An 18,670-nucleotide genomic window follows, 5' to 3' on the forward strand; every position below is an offset into this window, starting at 1 on the left:
TTATTTGGAGTCTGTGACTGGCAAGCTGCTCATGTCTCCCAGGTTTGCATCTCTGTGTGTGTGTGTGTGTGTGTGTGTGTGTGTGTGTGTGTGTGTGTGTGTGTGTGTGTGTGTGTGTGGGAGGGAGTTGCGATGCTGCAGGTGCCAGCCTGAGATGAAAGCCCATGGTCTCCACACAGGCATGCGGAGCCATGGAATAAAAGAGCACAACTTTACGTCCTAATTGGAGATGACGGGCTCCGTGCATCTACCACACACACACACACACATCTGCCCTGCCTTGCCTCACCCATGTTTAAAGCCAAACACTTGATGGATCTCTATTGTTGCAGAAAGGGCTGGAGCAACAAGAGCTCAGTGAACCCAGGCTACACAGTTGTCCGGAGATATTCAGCCTGAGTGAACCCAGGCTAGAGTTGTCCTGAGATATTCAGCCTGAGTGAACCCAGGCTAGAGTTGTCCTGAGATATTCAGCCTGAATGAACCCAGGCTAGAGTTGTCCTGAGATATTCAGCCTGAGTGAACCCAGGCTAGAGTTGTCCTGAGATATTCAGCCTGAGTGAACCCAGGCTAGAGTTGTCCTGAGATATTCAGCCTGAGTGAACCCAGGCTAGAGTTGTCCTGAGATATTCAGCCTGAGTGAACCCAGGCTAGAGTTGTCCTGAGATATTCAGCCTGAGTGAACCCAGGCTAGAGTTGTCCTGAGATATTCAGCCTGAGTGTACCCAGGCTAGAGTTGTCCTGAGATATTCAGCCTGAGTGAACCCAGGCTAGAGTTGTCCTGAGATATTCAGCCTGAGTGAACCCAGGCTAGAGTTGTCCTGAGATATTCAGCCTGAGTGAACCCAGGCTAGAGTTGTCCTGAGATATTCAGCCTGAGTGAACCCAGGCTAGAGTTGTCCTGAGATATTCAGCCTGAGTGAACCCAGGCTAGAGTTGTCCTGAGATATTCAGCCTGAGTGAACCCAAGCTAAAGCTGTCCTGAGATATTCAGCCTGAGTGAACCCAGGCTAGAGTTGTCCTGAGATATTCAGCCTGAGTGAACCCAGGCTACAGTTGTCCTGAGATATTCAGCCTGAGTGAACCCAGGCTAGAGTTGTCCTGAGATATTCAGCCTGAGTGAACCCAGGCTAGAGTTGTCCTGAAATATTCAGCCTGAGTGAACCCAGGCTAGAGCTGTCCTGAGATATTCAGCCTGAGTGAACCCAGGCTAGAGTTGTCCTGAGATATTCAGCCTGAGTGAACCCAGGCTAGAGTTGTCCTGAGATATTTGTTGTCCCAGTGTATCATCTTCTGCAGACCTTGGAAAGGTCTAATACACTTATAGCTCTTTTCCACTGGCCTGTTGTTGGTGCCAATATTAAATGGTTTTGCCCTTTTCCCAAAAATGAAGGTATCTGTGCCACCCATGTTGGTGTTTTGTTCCTGTAATCTTGCTGGAACCAACAAACCTGTGATGTAAGTGGTCAAGGGACATCGCCAGGTAAAGCCGCAAATGTTTTTTCACTGTTTACAGCTAAAACCAGCAAAAACGGCAATCAACAGTGGACAGATGATTCAGGACGGTTAGAAAGAAGCAAAATTTGCAAAATAATTTGTGGTGATCATGTGGGGTTTTTTTTTTTTGTTTGTTTGTTTTTTTATAGTGTCTTCCAGCCTCTGTTTGCAGGTTTGGGAATGCCCACTGGTAGAGGCTGGGCTCTCAAACCAGTGGAAAGATGGGTATGTTCTTAAAAGCTTCACTGATGATGGAAAAATTGAACTTGCATTGGATCCTGGGTACTGTGTTCTCTCTCTTTCTATTACCAGAATACTAGACGGACCAACAGTTCTCTCATTTGAGTGCGTTTGTTGAGTGCGTTTGCCCTCCGACGTCTACGTATCCGCAGCCTTCGAGTTCACCGGCGCTGCTAACTGGGTGTTCTTCTCCGGTCTGAGTGCAAAGTTCTCCTCGCTAATGTCACGTAGCGACGTTTTCAGCTGCTCGTCGGACGCAGAAGTGAGAGAGGAGCGCCCCTCTGGAAAACGCTAAAGCCACTTTATTAAAGTTTTATTACTTCACGTCTCCTGCAGCAGCGCTACAGTCGTTACACACACATTAATGGTGTTTTGGTGCGATCATCTTGGTGCAACGGCACGTGTGTAAACGGAGCTCGACCCATGAAGGATCCAGCTCCTTTGATTAGGGACCCAGAGCGTGCGTGCGTGGTGTAATCGCAGCTGGAACCGAAATTCAGAAGCACTAATATGGAGTAATTCTGTATTGAGAGAATGAGAGGATAGATTGGGTGGTCGCACCTCTCCTGGGGTATATGGGACAATTCATCAGATATGCAGCTCTGAATTAAAAGAGCTTGTCTGGTACCTGCATAGCATTTAGCTTGTGCCACTGGGGGAAAGATGCCCTTTAAAGGCTGATCTGAGATCAGTTTTGTGGTGTCCCTTGCTGGTTAGACTTTGTGATTAGGCAGCACTGGCTTACCGTAACTGACTGAATGGGGAACTAGTGAACGTGGGCGTCCAGTGTGCACAGGTGAATATGCAGCTACCACTTCCTTTAGATCTCCTCCCCTCTCATCTATTCTCCTCTCCTCCCCTCCTCTCCTCCCCTCTCATCTATTCTCCTCTCCTCCCCTCTCATCTATTCTCCTCTCCTCTCCTCCCCTCTCATCTATTCTCCTCTCCTCTCCTCTCCTCCCCTCGTCTATTCTCCTCCTCTCCTCTCCTCCCCTCTCATCTATTCTCCTCTCCTCCCCTCCTCTCCTCCCCTCTCATCTATTCTCCTCTCCTCCCCTCTCATCTATTCTCCTCTCCTCCCCTCCTCTCCTCCCCTCTCATCTATTCTCCTCTCCTCCTCTCCCCTCTCATCTATTCTCCTCCTCTCCTCTCCTCCCATCTATTCTCCCCTCCTCCTCTCCTCCCCTCTCATCTATTCTCCTCCCCTCCTCTCCTCCCCTCCTCTCCTCCCCTCCCATCTATTCTCCCCTCCTCCTCTCCTCCCCTCTCATCTGTTCTCCCCTCCTCTGTCAGTTTCAGTTCTGCGGAGGATTGTCTGAGAGACTCCCGTGTTTCTGCTGCAGCTGCTCACAACTAACACACATCCCCATGGAGCCACACACACACACACACACACACACACACACACACACACACACACACACACACACACACACACACCCCTGCTACAACGTGTTGTTCTGAAATTGCTGTAGCTGTCACCAGACTGCATCTGAGTCTTTGTTTTGTGTGAGTATGTATATATGTGTAGACTCTACACCGTAGAGTCATGCATGCATGTAGGTGTGTGTCTGCTTTTTGATATATAATGTTCTTTTCAAGTTTCTGCCAGTGCAGTACATCAACCCAATGTGTTGGACCTGTACTGCAGTTTCCTACACACACACAAACACACACACACACACACACACACACACACACAACCATCTGGACCTAAATGTTATAGACTAACCCCCCCCCCCCCCCCCCCCCCCCCCCCCCAAAACGCTGCAGTAAGCCGTTTTCAGCTCCTGTCTGGCACAACCGTCGTGAGACGGAGCTGATGCGGGGGAGGGGACCCATCACACCACGTGTCCACCCCCGTAGGTTCTGGCCCTCCCCCACATGGCGGCCCGGACCAGGCCGCTCGGAGGCCCTCTGCTGGATCATCATTTTCGGATTTAACATTTGTCACACTTTTTGTTCTGTAAAACACATTTAACCGCGACGGGTGATACTTTTACCCGTGGCTGGCTTTGTATTACTGCGAGTTAATGTTTTGGGAGATGTCTGTTTTGCAAATGGGTTACGTGATGAGCAGAAATAGGCAGTGATATGTGAGGTTTAAGGCGAAGAGCCCTCTCGTCTGTTCCTGAAAAGAAATGTTTGATGAAGATATTTAGCGTGACATTTCACTGTGTTCGGTGGGGGGAGGGGTGAGTTTCAATGTTATTTCTTTGCTAACTGCCAGATTTATACTTGAGGCTCGATCGATCCAAATGTCAAAAGCAAATCAGCCTGCTGCCATACAGATGGTGTGGGAGTCAACTTTTTCTCCTCGTATCACATCTGCTAAAAAACGGCGAGCTCCGACCGCTTCTCGTCGACAGAGCAGCTAAATAAGTGCGTTTCTCTTCCCCTGTTGTTCCAGACGGAATTGTAAATAATATAGCTGACTCGCTGGCTCCGAAAGGCGTGCCTGAGCTTCTCCTGAGCCGGTCCACCCGCTCGAGGTTTGGGACTCTGTTCAAGCATATGTCGACAAGAAATCAACCATCTGTTTATGCAGGCAACTTCTCACTGAGAGATTTAGCTGTACGCTAAAAACAAAAAACAACAGACTGCTAGCTAGACTGCACCGCGTCCTGCACGATCTGGGGAATTAATGACATGATTATTAGAACACGTGGAGGAACCAGTGCTGCTCTAGTCCATCTTGGCCGTACCGCACAAAGAAATACGCTAGTCACTCTGGCCCCGCCTCCGCTCCGCGCCCCGCCTCCTCTTCCACAGCTCGTTAAGCGAGAGATGTACAGTCGGTCCTGCCTTAGATTCTGTCTTCTGTTTCATACTGGGGGGGGGTACGGGGCAGGGGGAGGACCGGGTCAGGTGTAGCCCCTCCCTTTGGTACCAAGTTTGAACCCTCACTAATTGGAAAGAGGTGAGTGCCTTGTGGCCATATGGAGGTGTACCGTGTGTACCATTAGTGGAGAGACCCCTCCGCTTCCTGCTTGGAGGGCCTTCATGTCCTCGCTGGTGGGCAGGACTTTGCCAGCGTAGAGGTTGCACTTTTGGCTGCAACCGTCCCGGAGCAGATAGGGAGGGGCCAGTTGGGGGAGGGGTGGGGCCTATCCGGATCTAATGGTTACTTCATTTTAGCATGTTTACAGCTCATGTTGTGGTTATTTATGTGCAATAACAAGGTCTTTCATTTCAGAAGTCAATAGTTACTTGGGGGGGGGGGGGGTGCGCTTGGTTGTTTTTTGTTAACCATTTTTATTCAAAGCATTTTGGAGGACTCTTTATATCGTGGTTTTGTTTCTTATTATTGCTTCAGAGCATCATTATTGCCCGTCTAGCTCTCCCTCCCTTTTAATTCTCGATCCGAAAGTTTCTCACAGGCTTGTGAGAGAACAGAACTTTGATTAAATTCAGTATTGGTCCAATATAAAGTCCTGAGGTTTTTTTTTTTTTAACTGTAACCAGTTTTCCCCTCTCCCTAAATCACATGATTGATGTTTTTTTATTAAACTGGAACAAGATTTAGCACACCCAGTTTCCTTGCTTTATGAACCCTTATATACGTCCGAAGGTTGGAAGGACTGGGTTGTGTGTGGACGTGATGATCTGTTTGTTTGAGAGGTAAACCTACATGTGTAACTTCTCTTCTCCCTTCTCAAGTTGACCGTTTCCTCCTGGAACAGATATGTTCAGAATTTCACCAGTGTGTTTCCTACACTGCGTTTGTCCTTCCTAATAAGTCAGGAACATTCCAGAACATTGCACAGGAAATAGCTGTGGTGTCTGTATGTGTGTCACTCCCTGCCTTCAAGCAGACGTATGCTAGATGAAATTCTACTAAAGCTTCGCTCCGTCTCAGTCTGTCCGTCTCTCTGTCTCTGTCTCACACGTACGAGCGCGTGTCTGCCTGCAGTAGTCCCACAGCCGGTCTTGTCTCTTTCCTTGTGTGACTTCATCGTCCTGCCATGTCTGTCTCCTCCTCCTCCTCGTTCGACAGCAGATGGAGGGCTGCCATGGGAAATCAAGCCCCTTTTAGCTCCACCAGACGCACGTACGCCCCAAATACCAACTCGGACCCGTGTTTGTGGGCGAGGGGCGTGTTCTCGATCACCCGGAGAGACCCCGACAGGCAGCACGACTCGGCAGTTTGGAGTTGAAGTGCGTTCACACTCCTGCTGATGTGAGGATGCGACCCGGTTGAGCAGGAAGAACGTCGCTGTCCTTCTGTCCTTGGTTAACCTGCTGTTTTTCTCTCACGTGGGGAGAAAGAGCTGACTAAGGTGCCTGTGGGGCTTCTTAAGCTGGTCTGGATTCAGTGTCCTTCGCTCAAACTCCAGTCTTAACCATTGACGCATGAACCGGACAGCTGATCCTAGATCAGGGGAGCGAAATGCTGCTTCTTGGAGAGGTTTCTACAAGGCCACCAGAAGGAAGTCCTACACGAGTTCTGCTCTGAGGAAGCTGGGAACTTCCTTCATTGTGCGGTTTCTCCGCGTCCCCAGGGTTTATCTTCTGGGTTATTTATTTGTTCAAGGATTCATTGTCTCTGCTGCAGCACATTTTATGTGTTCTCCGCTCTCAGCTGTGGTGTCTTTCGCTAGTGAGCAATCCACATTCCATGGTGAGAGGCCAAAGAGTGTGTGTGTGTGTGTGTGTGTGTGTGTGTGTGTGTGTGTGTGTGTGTGTGTGTGTGTGTGTGTGTGTGTGTGTGTGTGTGTGTGTGCACATGAACAGGGCTGCAGTGCTGATGTGTGAGTAGATTGGATTACTTGGGTCAATTTGGAATCATCCTGCTTTTGTTTGTTTGTTTGTTTGTGTACATGTTGATTGCTTGTATGTTTATATATGCCTCTAGGGTCTTGTGCTTGCTAACTCCCATTTACATGCTAGTGTGTGTGTGTGTGTGTGTGTGTGTGTGTGTGTGTGTGTGTGTGTGTGTCTGAAAATAGGCTCCACACGGTCTGCTAACCCAGAATGCTGTTGTAGGCTATTTTGGTGCTCCGGTCCTGCTGGGGTTCGGCACAGATGGGTGTGATTGTTGACAGGATCGGGTTGCTTCTGTCCTGCCAAAGTCCATTAGGGAGTGTGTGTCCCCTTCTGCAACTATTTCAGAATCCCAGCAGCTGTAATTAAATGGCAAATCCCTGAGTGAACTCTGAACAAGCCAGTGAAGTAAACTTGTCTGCTTTTCACGCCGGGGTAATACCCATGTCTTACAGGTGCTTCACCTCATTGGGGTTGTGGATTAAATGGATGCCCTGTGAGGGCAATGTCAAGGTGTTTTGGGTCATTCTACTCTGGCTTGGTGTAGAAGACTGGAGATCCTCTCACTTCCTGTCCATCAGGCACAGGAAGGGCGGGGCCACATTCCAGGCCTTCCAGAAAGGAAGCTCCTCAATACTTACTTCCTGTGCTGATAACACGTTTCCAAACATCACTCCTGCCAGAGCTCCTCACTTCCCGCACACCGCGCACGCCCTGTAGTTGTGAACGAGCGTGGGGGTGCGTGTACGGTGAGGTATAGCCTGTAGCCAACGTAAACGTGCACAACTTCATTGTTTTCACTGATGCGGTTCCTGTTGACTCGAGAAAAGGTTTCCGTGGGATCCGCGTGACGCCTGGCGTGGTTGAAAGGGCGCTGTGGTTGGATGGCAGCCGGGTCGTACCCCAGTGGTTTGGGTGTGGGCGAGTTCAAACATAAACTGGTACAGAAGCTCTTTCCAGATTATTTACATAATTTTAAATGACCACACAGGATGGCTCTGGCACAGTTCACACACACATGTGGGCGCACACACACACACACACACACACACACACACACACACACACACACACACACACACACACGTGTGTGTCACACCAGCTGTGGACTTCTGGAGAGGATGATGTTGAGCCAATTGAGCTTCATAACCATGAATAACAACTGTGTGTGTGTGTGTGTGTGTGTGTGTGTGTGTGTGTGTGTGTGTGAGAGAGAGAGAGAGTGTGTAGGAGGGAGACAGACGGAACTGTAGTCCATTTGTGTGGCTGGATTCATCTCTGATAAATGAGCACTTAATGGGGCTCACAGCGTATACAGCAGCGAAGCGTCAGTCCAGATTTGCGGAGGCATTCAGGCTGCACACACTGTGCATGTTTTGAGCGATGGTGAATTGCAGAAGCTCTGCTGGTGTCCCACATGTCCTTAACGCCACGTACCAGGGGGTGTGGCCCGTGTATGGGGGGTGTGGCCTGTGTACCTGGGGGTGTGGCCCGTTGACATCGCCTTCTGTGGGACGTCCAGGACTGGGCTCACAACTCATAACGGACATCATCAAAACCATGCCCCGCCCCCAGCATGTACACTCACACACACACACACACACACACACACACACACACACACACACACACACACACACACACACACACACACACACACACACACACACACACACACACACACACACACACACACACAAGTCAGCCACAACTCAGCCACTTGCAGCCAACACTCCCTGCCCAGCAGCACAAATACTGCAGCCTTTGGAAATGAAACTCATGCATACCTCCACACACACACACACACACACACACATGCGATTAGGCTCGTATTTCATTCGCATCCATCAGATGCTTTTGCGTGGTGTAGGGTGTTTTCATCCCCTTCCCCATGAGTGCGGGCGACGCCGCTGAAGCCTGCGTCTACACACTGTCCCTTATCCACAGCACATACGCACGTGTGCTGGTGGGCACATTCACCGTGACCTGCAGGGGAGAAAAACCTGTTTATCTTTAAACCTTAATCTAGTTTTCATAGCATCAAGTATCAAGCATGTTTTACAGATGATGCCTGCTGCAATATTGAGCAGCGCTCTGCAAAACACACACACACACACACACACACACACACAGTGTGATTGCGTGGGTGCGGATAGTCCTCCCCTCCTCTGTGGCTGTGCTTTGAGAATGCATTAACCACGCCTGGACAGTTAGTTTATTAGCCACGAGCTCTTTTGTTGTGTGTCATTAATCTATGATTAAAAAATCCAAACAAGCAATTAAGTGGCAATTCTCCAGAAATCAGAATCCAATCCGACTCTAATCAGAAACACCTTCTAAGCAGGCCTTTCAAATGGAATGGTAGTGAACTGGAATTCATTACAAGTAACGCTGCTCCAGCATTACCCCCAACCCCCCCCCCCCCCCCCCCAACCCCCCCATCATTACTCTCCCACTTCCCCTTTGATGCACAGTAGCTTAACGCGCCACTGAGACCCACTACACTGATGCTCGTTGACATATGCAGGCGGTTAACGGCGTCCCGGTCTGCGTGTTTTCTCTGATGGTAGCCTAGCAGAAGCACTCTGCCCCGCACAAGTGCTGGTTGAAAATCGATGACGGTTACAGTTTACCGAAAGACTCTTGTTCAAGAAATGGTTCACGAGGACACTAAATGTATTTTTATTCTTTTGGAAACTTAACTGGACGATGTCCGTCAGTGTCGAAGCTGGCATCTTGGTATTATTTTTGCCATTTTGCCAGATTGAAAACACTGTTAATATAAAATTGTATTGCTGGATTTTGTGTTTCAGAATTATTTTTATTACCAAAATTGGAGCAAAAATGATAACGTTCCCTGTTGATCCTGTCTCTCACGCCATCGCAGCTAACCGTGTTGCCGCAGGGCTATCACCCGTTGGCCCAGGGTTCAAGTGTTGGCCAGGGTTGCTTCCTTCAGTGTTTGTCACGTGTTTTAGAGCCAACATCGCTTTCACATTCTGCACTCATGGGTTGTTAATGGAAGTACACTTCCTAGGTGAGAACTCGGTCGTTAGCATGAAACGCGTGGAATGCGGATTAGCGTGTTTAGTAAGCAGACAGTGTTTCGCTTCTGCTATAAAACTCTGGTACGAGAAGCAAAAATCCTGCTCTGATTTTCTATTAGCTTCTTAATTCCCTAATTAATTCTGCTTAGCTGGAGCTAATTAGAAGATCCAGGCAGGCGGAACTTATCAAACATATCCAAATGATGGGGTAGGCTTCACGATCCCGTGTCTGCACTGATCATGTGATTTTTACTGACTCATGCTAATGGAAGGGCGCAGACGCATGTACCCACAAAAATCACAGCACTAGGAGAACAAAGAGAAGAGAGTGGAACTCGTTGCACTGAGGTTACATTTAAATTGAGGCTATGAGGTTAAATTTAATTCATTTATATTGACGAATCCAAATCTCAAACTGCTCCGGTTTATTCAGGGTGGACCTGAATTCAGAGTGTTCAGTTTATAGTCCACTTTATCATCTAGTAGGTATACCTTTGGACTATAACCGTTAAGCATGCTCTGCGTTTTCATTTCTATACAGATGATTCGTGACCTCAGTCCTTGCCTTACAGGACATTAAACACTGGATGTCATCTTAAGATGAGTGTGATAATGCTGATGCGTCATGCTGAGGGCCCACGGTTGTTCTGGGTGGGTTTACAGTAACTCCCGCCACTGTTGCCAACCCCGTTCTGGTTCTGTGTCCAAATAAGCCCTCTACAGTCTTCGTAAAATCGATCGGCCCTGCGCTTCTCCTGACACCACCTGACAATTACCGTGATTCAGTCTTTCCAGGTCTCTCCAGCAACTTTCTAAAGTTTAATATTTACCAAACTCTGCTGTGTGCTCTACTCATGGCAGAAAATCTGCATAAATCTTCCAGCTGCTTCTCTGGCTTCCAGAAACGTGTATGTGGTTCAGAATACTAATCATCACATACAAAGCACTTTATGGACTTGCCCGTCGCTACCTTGGAAGTCTTCTGAGTCTCTGGGCACCATTCGGGATCGCTTGGCTCTCTTGGCTTAGACCTTGGTATCCCTCACACAGAACTTTCCACAGCTGGAGTCAAAACGTTCGGTGCTCCCACCTCCCCGAACGCTCCACCTCAACACCACCTAGCGTGTAGCGATTCTTCACTGTCCTGCTGCTGTGGCTTTATTGTTTGTCCTAATATGATTGATTGTTTTGATTTTATTTGGGAAGCGTCTTTGAGGCATTGGAAAGATGCTCTGTAAATGAAGTGTGTTATTGACTGCTTTCGTTATTATCGCAGTTTCAAACCCTCACCCTCCGATCCAGTGCCTATTGCTGGCTGCTGCTGTGACACCACAACCCTTCTGTTTGTTCTCCCACTAACTGCCCAGTGCTCTTGTACACTGTTTAATGGGTAAGCTATTAAAGAGAGAGAGAGAGAGAGAGAGAGAGAGAGAGAGAGAGAGAGATGGGCTGTCAGGCAGAGAGAGAACATTTTGAGCAGGAACAATGTGGCTGGCCTCTGCTGACATCTCAGCCCTCTTTGATACGGGCTCTTGTTCCCAGTTGCTGGTTGGTGCCTCCGAACTGCAGCCCTGTGGGGCCCAGACTCTCTCTCTCCCCCAGCCCCACCGCACCGTGTCTGTTCGAAGGCTGTGCCGCAGTCCTGCAGATGGGGGAGAGGGTGGTGTTAAGAGGGCAGCGCACACCCACCCAACCCCACCCCAGAACGGGCCAGGAGCTGCGGCGTCCGTCTTCTCGTGGTGTTCTTCTGCGGTCAGTCTACGTAGAAAGAGAGCTCTCCTCTCTCCTCTGCCTGGAGGCCAGGAGAGTTGTGATGGAGGAAGGAGGGATGGATGCATTGGGATGGAGGCTGATGGAGGCTGATGTTTTTGTCCTCTCTCTGACTGAACTCTGCTGTTACTCCGCTGTAGGGAGAAATAGCTGTGTGGAATGGTGTACATTCAGTAATATCTCTCACTCTCTCACTCCCTCTCTTTCACGCATACTATAAGCTGCGGAGTTCTGGGAATGCTTGCAATGTGTTTTAACTTGGACATGGCTAATTCTTTCCAGATGTTTAAAGTTGGGCTTTGGGGGGGGGAGTGTAACCATCTCAAAAATTCGGAATATCCTTCGGTTCGCCTGGTTTCGTAAGGAGGCCGTGGGCTTGCGACGTGTGTTGACATTAACGGAATGACATCCGTCAGCACTATAAGGGTGGTGGCGCTCCAGCCATGCTGCCCTCCCCAGAGGCTTTGAGAATCCCCACTGACGCCTGCAGGGGGCGCCGTGCGAAGGCTAGCTGTTCTATTGTTGTTGTGGTTGGTTTTGTGGTCTGTTTATTTATTTTTTTCATTTGAGTCCCAACCCAGGGCCTTTTTACAACAATAGAAATGGGTGGAGAGGGGTGGAGGGGGGGGGGGGGGGGGGGGGGTTGTGTGTGATGTAGGGGCAAAGGGTGGTGTGAAGAGCCCAAGAAAGAAGACGAGGAAGACCGTGAAGAACGGATGGAGTTCTTGGTGGAATTGTAAGAAAATAAAAGGGACGAGGCGGAAGTGAGGACAGGGTCTGAGAAGTGCCCCCTCGTGATGGAAGGAGATGTGTGGAGATGTGTGGATGCACGGTTGGGCTCCCTCAGCTGGACCCCCCCACATGACCCTGTTAAAACGGACCTTCTCTCTCAGCAGCCTCTACGGATCCTCCCCCCTTCTGCTTTGGCATTCACTCCAACCTCATAAACCCTTCGAAGCGATCTGTCTTTCTCGCTGATGTAGGAACCCACTTCCCTACACGTGTTGGAGGGGAACAGGTCGGCGTCTGCTGACTCTTGGCTGGTCAGACCCTCAGGAGAGGCACCCGAAGCTACCAGCCCGGCGGATCCGACAGAAGGTGTCTGGGCCCAGTCTCGGTGGCCCAAGGTTACCCGAGCTCACGTTCCGAGAGGGGATTAATCACGTAAAAGCCCGGTAATGATCCCTGGCTCTGGGCCCGGCTCAACCTCCCGTCAGGAGGAGTGTTGGACAGTGGCGCCTCTTTAATGAGGGTGACCCACGGTGGAGGAACGGAGCTGGGACCTTCAGCTGGATTTCTGACCTTTGGAAAGTGGTTGTGGGTAACGCGCCAGGTTGGAAGAACTTTGTCCGTCTCTCCTGGACAGTCCGGACAGCAGTTACTGACACTAGTGAGACTGACCTTCACTTTATTCATACAATGCTTCTTCACAAGCTCCGAGTGAATTAACCCCAATCTAAATCTTAACCCCAACACGCTGATCTCATCATGGTCAAGAGAATATGAGCGTGCTTTACTTCACATGCAGAGAAGATACGTTATTCATACAAATTACTTACACTGACTTGGTTACATCGGAAGGTATTGCTTACAGTGATGATGATGATGATGATGATCATGCCATTTTAAAGCTCATCACTTAAAGCCAGCAAAAATGCCATCATCTCGGAGAAGCCAGTGATGATGATGATGATGTGTTGTAGTAATGGTTGGTGGAACAGTCTCTGCCCTGTGTGTCTTTGTTCATGTTGTCTACACTATGACTACATTGTCTGCTGAGAACAGGTCTGATGGCTGACCACAGAAAAGAATCATGAATAGCTCTGCTATTGATTGAGAATCCTGTTTAGTGGTCAGACTGCTCCCTGGGTTGTAAATCTGCATCGTTTGCTCTGGCTTGTTTAATCTTCAATCTCAATTTGTTGCAAAGTTAGGAAAAACAAATGCCATGAATGGAGGAGTATCACATTACTGCCGTGTTCTCGTAGAAGAATTGATCGCCCCCTTTCTGCTTTACTTTCCCAAAACAAAATGAGTCTTGTAATGAAAACGTTGGCAGAAAATTAGATGATAAATCTTCTTTTATTTCCTATATTACGGACTTTTGGATGTGTTCCAAATATCTGCGAGACTTCCGGAGTGAGGGCTCATGTGTACGCAGCACTGCTCCAGTGTTCGGGTGCTCCGAGTAAAGCTTGTAGACGCTGTCTTTCTTCTGCCCTTGATGGACAGGCAGTTGCACTCCAGACTGTTGCTAGGGAACAGGCCCCACCCCCTTTCTCTGTTCTCGCTCCTGGGCCACTTCCCCTCCTCAGCGGGGAACGTGCAGACGTCTGTCGCCGGGCCAGACGGGGCTGCTTTGAGAAGGCCAGGCAACGTGAATCTAAGCCTGGTTCCCATGTACCACTGCCGTGAAGTGGGAGGAATGGTGCCGAGTTTGCACGATCACCCGAGTTGGGGTCTGATCTCGCGCACGATCACCTGAGCTAGGGTCTGATCTCCCGCATGACCACCTGAGCTAGGGTCTGATCTCGCGCACGATCACCTGAGCTAGGGTCTGATCTCCCACATGACCACCTGAGCTAGGGTCTGATCTCGCGCACGACCACCTGAGCTAGGGTCTGATCTCGCGCACGACCACCTGAGTTAGGGTCTGATCTCGCGCACGCCCACATGAGTTAGGGTCTGATCTCGTACATGATCACCCGAGTTAGGGTCTGGTCTCCCACATGACCACCTGAGCTAGGGTCTGATCTCGCGCACAACCACCTGAGTTAGGGTCTGATCTCGCGCACGCCCACATGAGTTAGGGTCTGATCTCGTACATGATCACCCGAGTTAGGGTCTGGTCTCGCGCATGACCACCCGAGTTAGGGTCTGATCTCGTACATGATCACCCGAGTTAGGGTCTGATCTCGTGCACGACCACCAGAGCAGGACAGAGGACTCCAAAAAGTATAATAATAATAATCAATAACTTGATGACTGACTGATTCTGGTACTTTAGACTGCATAGAGTTGAATCACATTCAGAGACCATGACGAAGTACATTAACAAAATGACACTGATGAGAATAATACGTAATAATACATAAGCTACCTATAAGCAAGGTTGTGGCCTTTATTCTTCACTTACGGCTTGCATTCGTAGTTTTGTAGGAAAATCATTGCAGAGTGAACTTGTCCACTAAAGAATCCACATGAAAAGGATCTGATCTCCTTGTGGCCGCACACCCAGGAAACGTCGCCGTTCTCGGCGGCAACGACGATGTTATTTGCGTTCTCAGTTTGCTAATGGATACGTTCGTCATAACGTGTTCAGGGTTTTGAACCAGCTCCTTTTAAGTGCTCCAGGTAGAAGGCTGTGATGTCAGAGCTCAAACCATCTCGGCTAAAGTGACAACATGCATTTAACAAGGACTAAGAATTCTATGAAACACACACACACACACACACACACACACACACACAGGAGTCTGGTTCAAAAGTTCAGTGGTATAATAATGTACCCAGGGAGCTGTCGGAGAGACAGTGCTGGGGTGTGCACGTTTTTGTTCATGTCTGTTTGTGCACGCACGGGAGTGTGTGTGTGTGTGTGTGTGTGTGTGTGTGTGTGTGTGTGTGTGTGTGTGTGTGTGTGTGTGTGTGTGTGTGTGTGTGCACCTGCCAGAATGGAGATTTTCTGCTGCTGAGTGGATCAATGTATAATGTATAGATCTGAGCTTGTCCCTCCAGTCTGTCCTCCAGCCAAGCGGTCCCTGTCCACATCCCAGAGGTTGCAGGTCTGTCCCCCAGGTCTTGTCCCTCCCCTTGTCCTTTTGGACACGGTGAGAGTTTGTGGGGTGTGTTTGGGTTGCATGTGTAATCGAGCCCTTGTTTCTCTCAGTGCCGTTGTTTCCCCGCCTGTCTTAACGCTGAGATACGGCCACACAACCATCGCGTTCAGCTTCTAGTCACCTCACTCCGTTCCTGTTACTGCGGGCTCATCCCGACACGCTTTCTTCCTTTATTCATTAAAGGGGGCGTATTAACTTCCAACGCTGGCTAATGCTAATGCTAACGCCACACGTGTATTGCTGAGATCTTCCACATCATCAGGCTGACAGACCCACCGTTTCTCTCTCAACCTGGTGTCCTCTTCTACTCTGAACACTTCGTTTTCCTCTTCATTATCGTTTCTCGTTTTTGTCAACTTTCTGTCCGTGTGGAATTGTGGGATACGTTTACGTGCTCTGGTCCCGCCCCTCTCGGCTGGGGCTGGCGGACGGCTCGTAGCTCACACTGTGGGGTCAGCTGGGGTAGCAGGTGATGGCCAGATTGGCAGCTCTTGGCGTAGGAATTCAAGTAAAGGTTTTTTAGCCCAGACTGAGTGCAGTGACACCTGACCTTTGACCTTTACTGTGTACTTATTTTGCAGGAGCAGAGTCCCAGTAACCAGACATCTCTGGCCATGATGCAGGAGCCACAGGAGGTGGTGGAGGAGACGGTTACCATAGAGGAGGACCCCGGCACGCCCACCTCCCATGTCTCCGTGGTGACGTCGGAGGACGGAACTACGCGCCGCACTGAGACCAAGGTAACCACGGTTACAGCCACCTCCCTCCCAGGCCTGCATGTGTTCTCACGTATTTCACAATGTAATCTTTCTCACGCTTACACACACGCACACACACACACACGTATATACACACACACCACACGTATATATATACACACACACAAACACACACACACACCCCACACACACACACACACACACACACACACACACACACACACAGACATACAACCTCAGAGCAAAGGAATCAGCCTGTTTATATTCATTGTATTTTGTATCATCTGCCAGGGAAACTAAAGATATTCACACTCACACCCCTCCTGTCTGAGTCTTGCACGTGTACCATGTTAAAAATGTATCGCTGGTATTGCTTCTTTAACTATAAGTGAAACCCACTCTGCCCCACCTCACTCTCCTAACCTCACTCTGCCCCACCTCACTCTGCCCCACCTCACTCTGCCCCACCTCACTCTCCTAACCTCACTCTCCTAACCTCACTCTCCTAACCTCACTCTGCCCCACCTCACTCTCCTAACCTCACTCTGCCCCACCTCACTCTCCTAACCTCACTCTCCTAACCTCACTCTGCCCCACCTCACTCTCCTAACCTCACTCTCCTAACCTCACTCTGCCCCACCTCACTCTCCTAACCTCACTCTGCCCCACCTCACTCTGCCCCACCTCACTCTGCCCCACCTCACTCTCCTAACCTCACTCTGCCCCACCTCACTCTGCCCCACCTCACTCTCCTAACCTCACTCTCCTAACCTCACTCTGCCCCACCTCACTCTGCCCCACCTCACTCTCCTAACCTCACTCTGCCCCACCTCACTCTCCTAACCTCACTCTGCCCCACCTCACTCTGCCCCACCTCACTCTGCCCCACCTCACTCTCCTAACCTCACTCTGCCCCACCTCACTCTCCTAACCTCACTCTGCCCCACCTCACTCTCCTAACCTCACTCTCCTAACCTCACTCTGCCCCACCTCACTCTGCCCCACCTCACTCTCCTAACCTCACTCTGCCCCACCTCACTCTCCTAACCTCACTCTGCCCCACCTCACTCTGCCCCACCTCACTCTCCTAACCTCACTCTGCCCCACCTCACTCTGCCCCACCTCACTCTGCCCCACCTCACTCTGCCCCACCTCACTCTCCTAACCTCACTCTCCTAACCTCACTCTCCTAACCTCACTCTCCTAACCTCACTCTGCCCCACCTCACTCTCCTAACCTCACTCTGCCCCACCTCACTCTCCTAACCTCACTCTCCTAACCTCACTCTGCCCCACCTCACTCTCCTAATCTCACTCTGCTAATCTCACTCTGCCCCACCTCACTCTCCTAATCTCACTCTGCCCCACCTCACTCTCCTAACCTCACTCTGTCCCACCTCACTCTGCCCCACCTCACTCTCCTAACCTCACTCTGCCCCACCTCACTCTCCTAACCTCACTCTGCCCCACCTCACTCTCCTAACCTCACTCTCCTAACCTCACTCTGTCCCACCTCACTCTGTCCCACCTCACTCTGTCCCACCTCACTCTGCCCCACCTCACTCTCCTAACCTCACTCTCCTAACCTCACTCTGTCCCACCTCACTCTGCCCCACCTCACTCTCCTAACCTCACTCTCCTAACCTCACTCTCCTAACCTCACTCTCAAGCCCCCACATCTTGTCCTCTGTCCCCATGTTTCTTTCTCTCCCTCATCTCTCATTCACATGAATGTAATAAAATATACTGTTGTCAAAGCAGTTAACAGGAAACACCTAAGAACAAATCATAACATAGATCATCCAAGATCATATAATAGACAAAATTATAGGTATGGAGCACTAGAAATTGTTATTTACAGAGTAATAAACTAATCAATAAAGGAAAAGAAGAAAATAAGAGCTAAAATATTTCTAAATATGTAATAATCAACAATCATCTGTATTGTCCTCACTGGTTGTCCCTCAGGTGGTTGACACATATGGTGGTGTGTGTGTGATCAGTTCACTCTTCTCTCCTAATATGTACAGCAGTGTCTCAGTGTCACTGCAGCGCTAGAACTCAGAGGAGGTGCTCATTACCTTCCTGTAGAATTCATTTCTAATGGGGTCACATTTAGGACATTCAGTAAGAAAGTGCAGCTCTGTCTGCACCACTGAGCGCTCACAGTGAGAACACAGTCTGACTGCACACTGAGCCTGTACAGTATCAATATCTTCCTCAGTTTCAGGGCTTTGATTGTCGGATTGTTGTTGTGTAGTTTCAGTCCAGTAGGTGATAGAGTTTTTGGTTGGTGATAATCTGATTGATGTCTGGTGTTTTGAGTGAGTGTGTGGACAGGTTGATTATTGTTCGTGATGGTGCTTGGTTATAGGTGACTGAGACTGCACCAGCTGGTCTCAGGACATGTGTAGGCAAGACTGTTCACCCTGGACTGGGTGCTGGGGCATCTCACACACACACACACACACACACACACACACACACACACACACACTCTCACACACACACATACCTATCATTTATATTCCGGCTGCATGCACTTCTGTCCTTTATTTGTATTTTGTTGTTTAGAAAAAGGACAATTTGGCGTGAAGGTTAGTTAAAACGTTACACACACACACACACACACAGTCTCCTTCACTATCAGTCATCCTTATGAGGGTCTGTGGAAGCTCTTGAGTTTAGTTGCACAGTGCCAGTGTGAAATCACAGCGTGAAGCATCAATTTGACAAGCAACCGACCCTTCTACCCCTAAATGCCCAGACACACACACACACACACACACACACACACA

General features: G+C 49.5%; 1 protein-coding gene across 1 annotated transcript in view; it reads left to right on the top strand.

Annotated features, from left to right (window-relative positions):
* Window positions 1-18,670, top strand: part of LOC143500502 (splicing regulator ARVCF-like) — a gene marked incomplete at its 3' end in the record, with an annotated part of 36,078 nt that overhangs the window by 4,994 nt on the left and 12,414 nt on the right. The window contains exon 2 of the mRNA XM_076994653.1: window positions 15,736-15,894. Coding sequence (XP_076850768.1) covers window positions 15,736-15,894 — 159 coding nt within the window. The remainder of the gene's footprint in view (window positions 1-15,735; window positions 15,895-18,670) is intronic.

The sequence above is a fragment of the Brachyhypopomus gauderio genome, unplaced genomic scaffold, assembly GCF_052324685.1.
Source record: "Brachyhypopomus gauderio isolate BG-103 unplaced genomic scaffold, BGAUD_0.2 sc154, whole genome shotgun sequence".
NCBI lineage: Eukaryota > Metazoa > Chordata > Actinopteri > Gymnotiformes > Hypopomidae > Brachyhypopomus > Brachyhypopomus gauderio.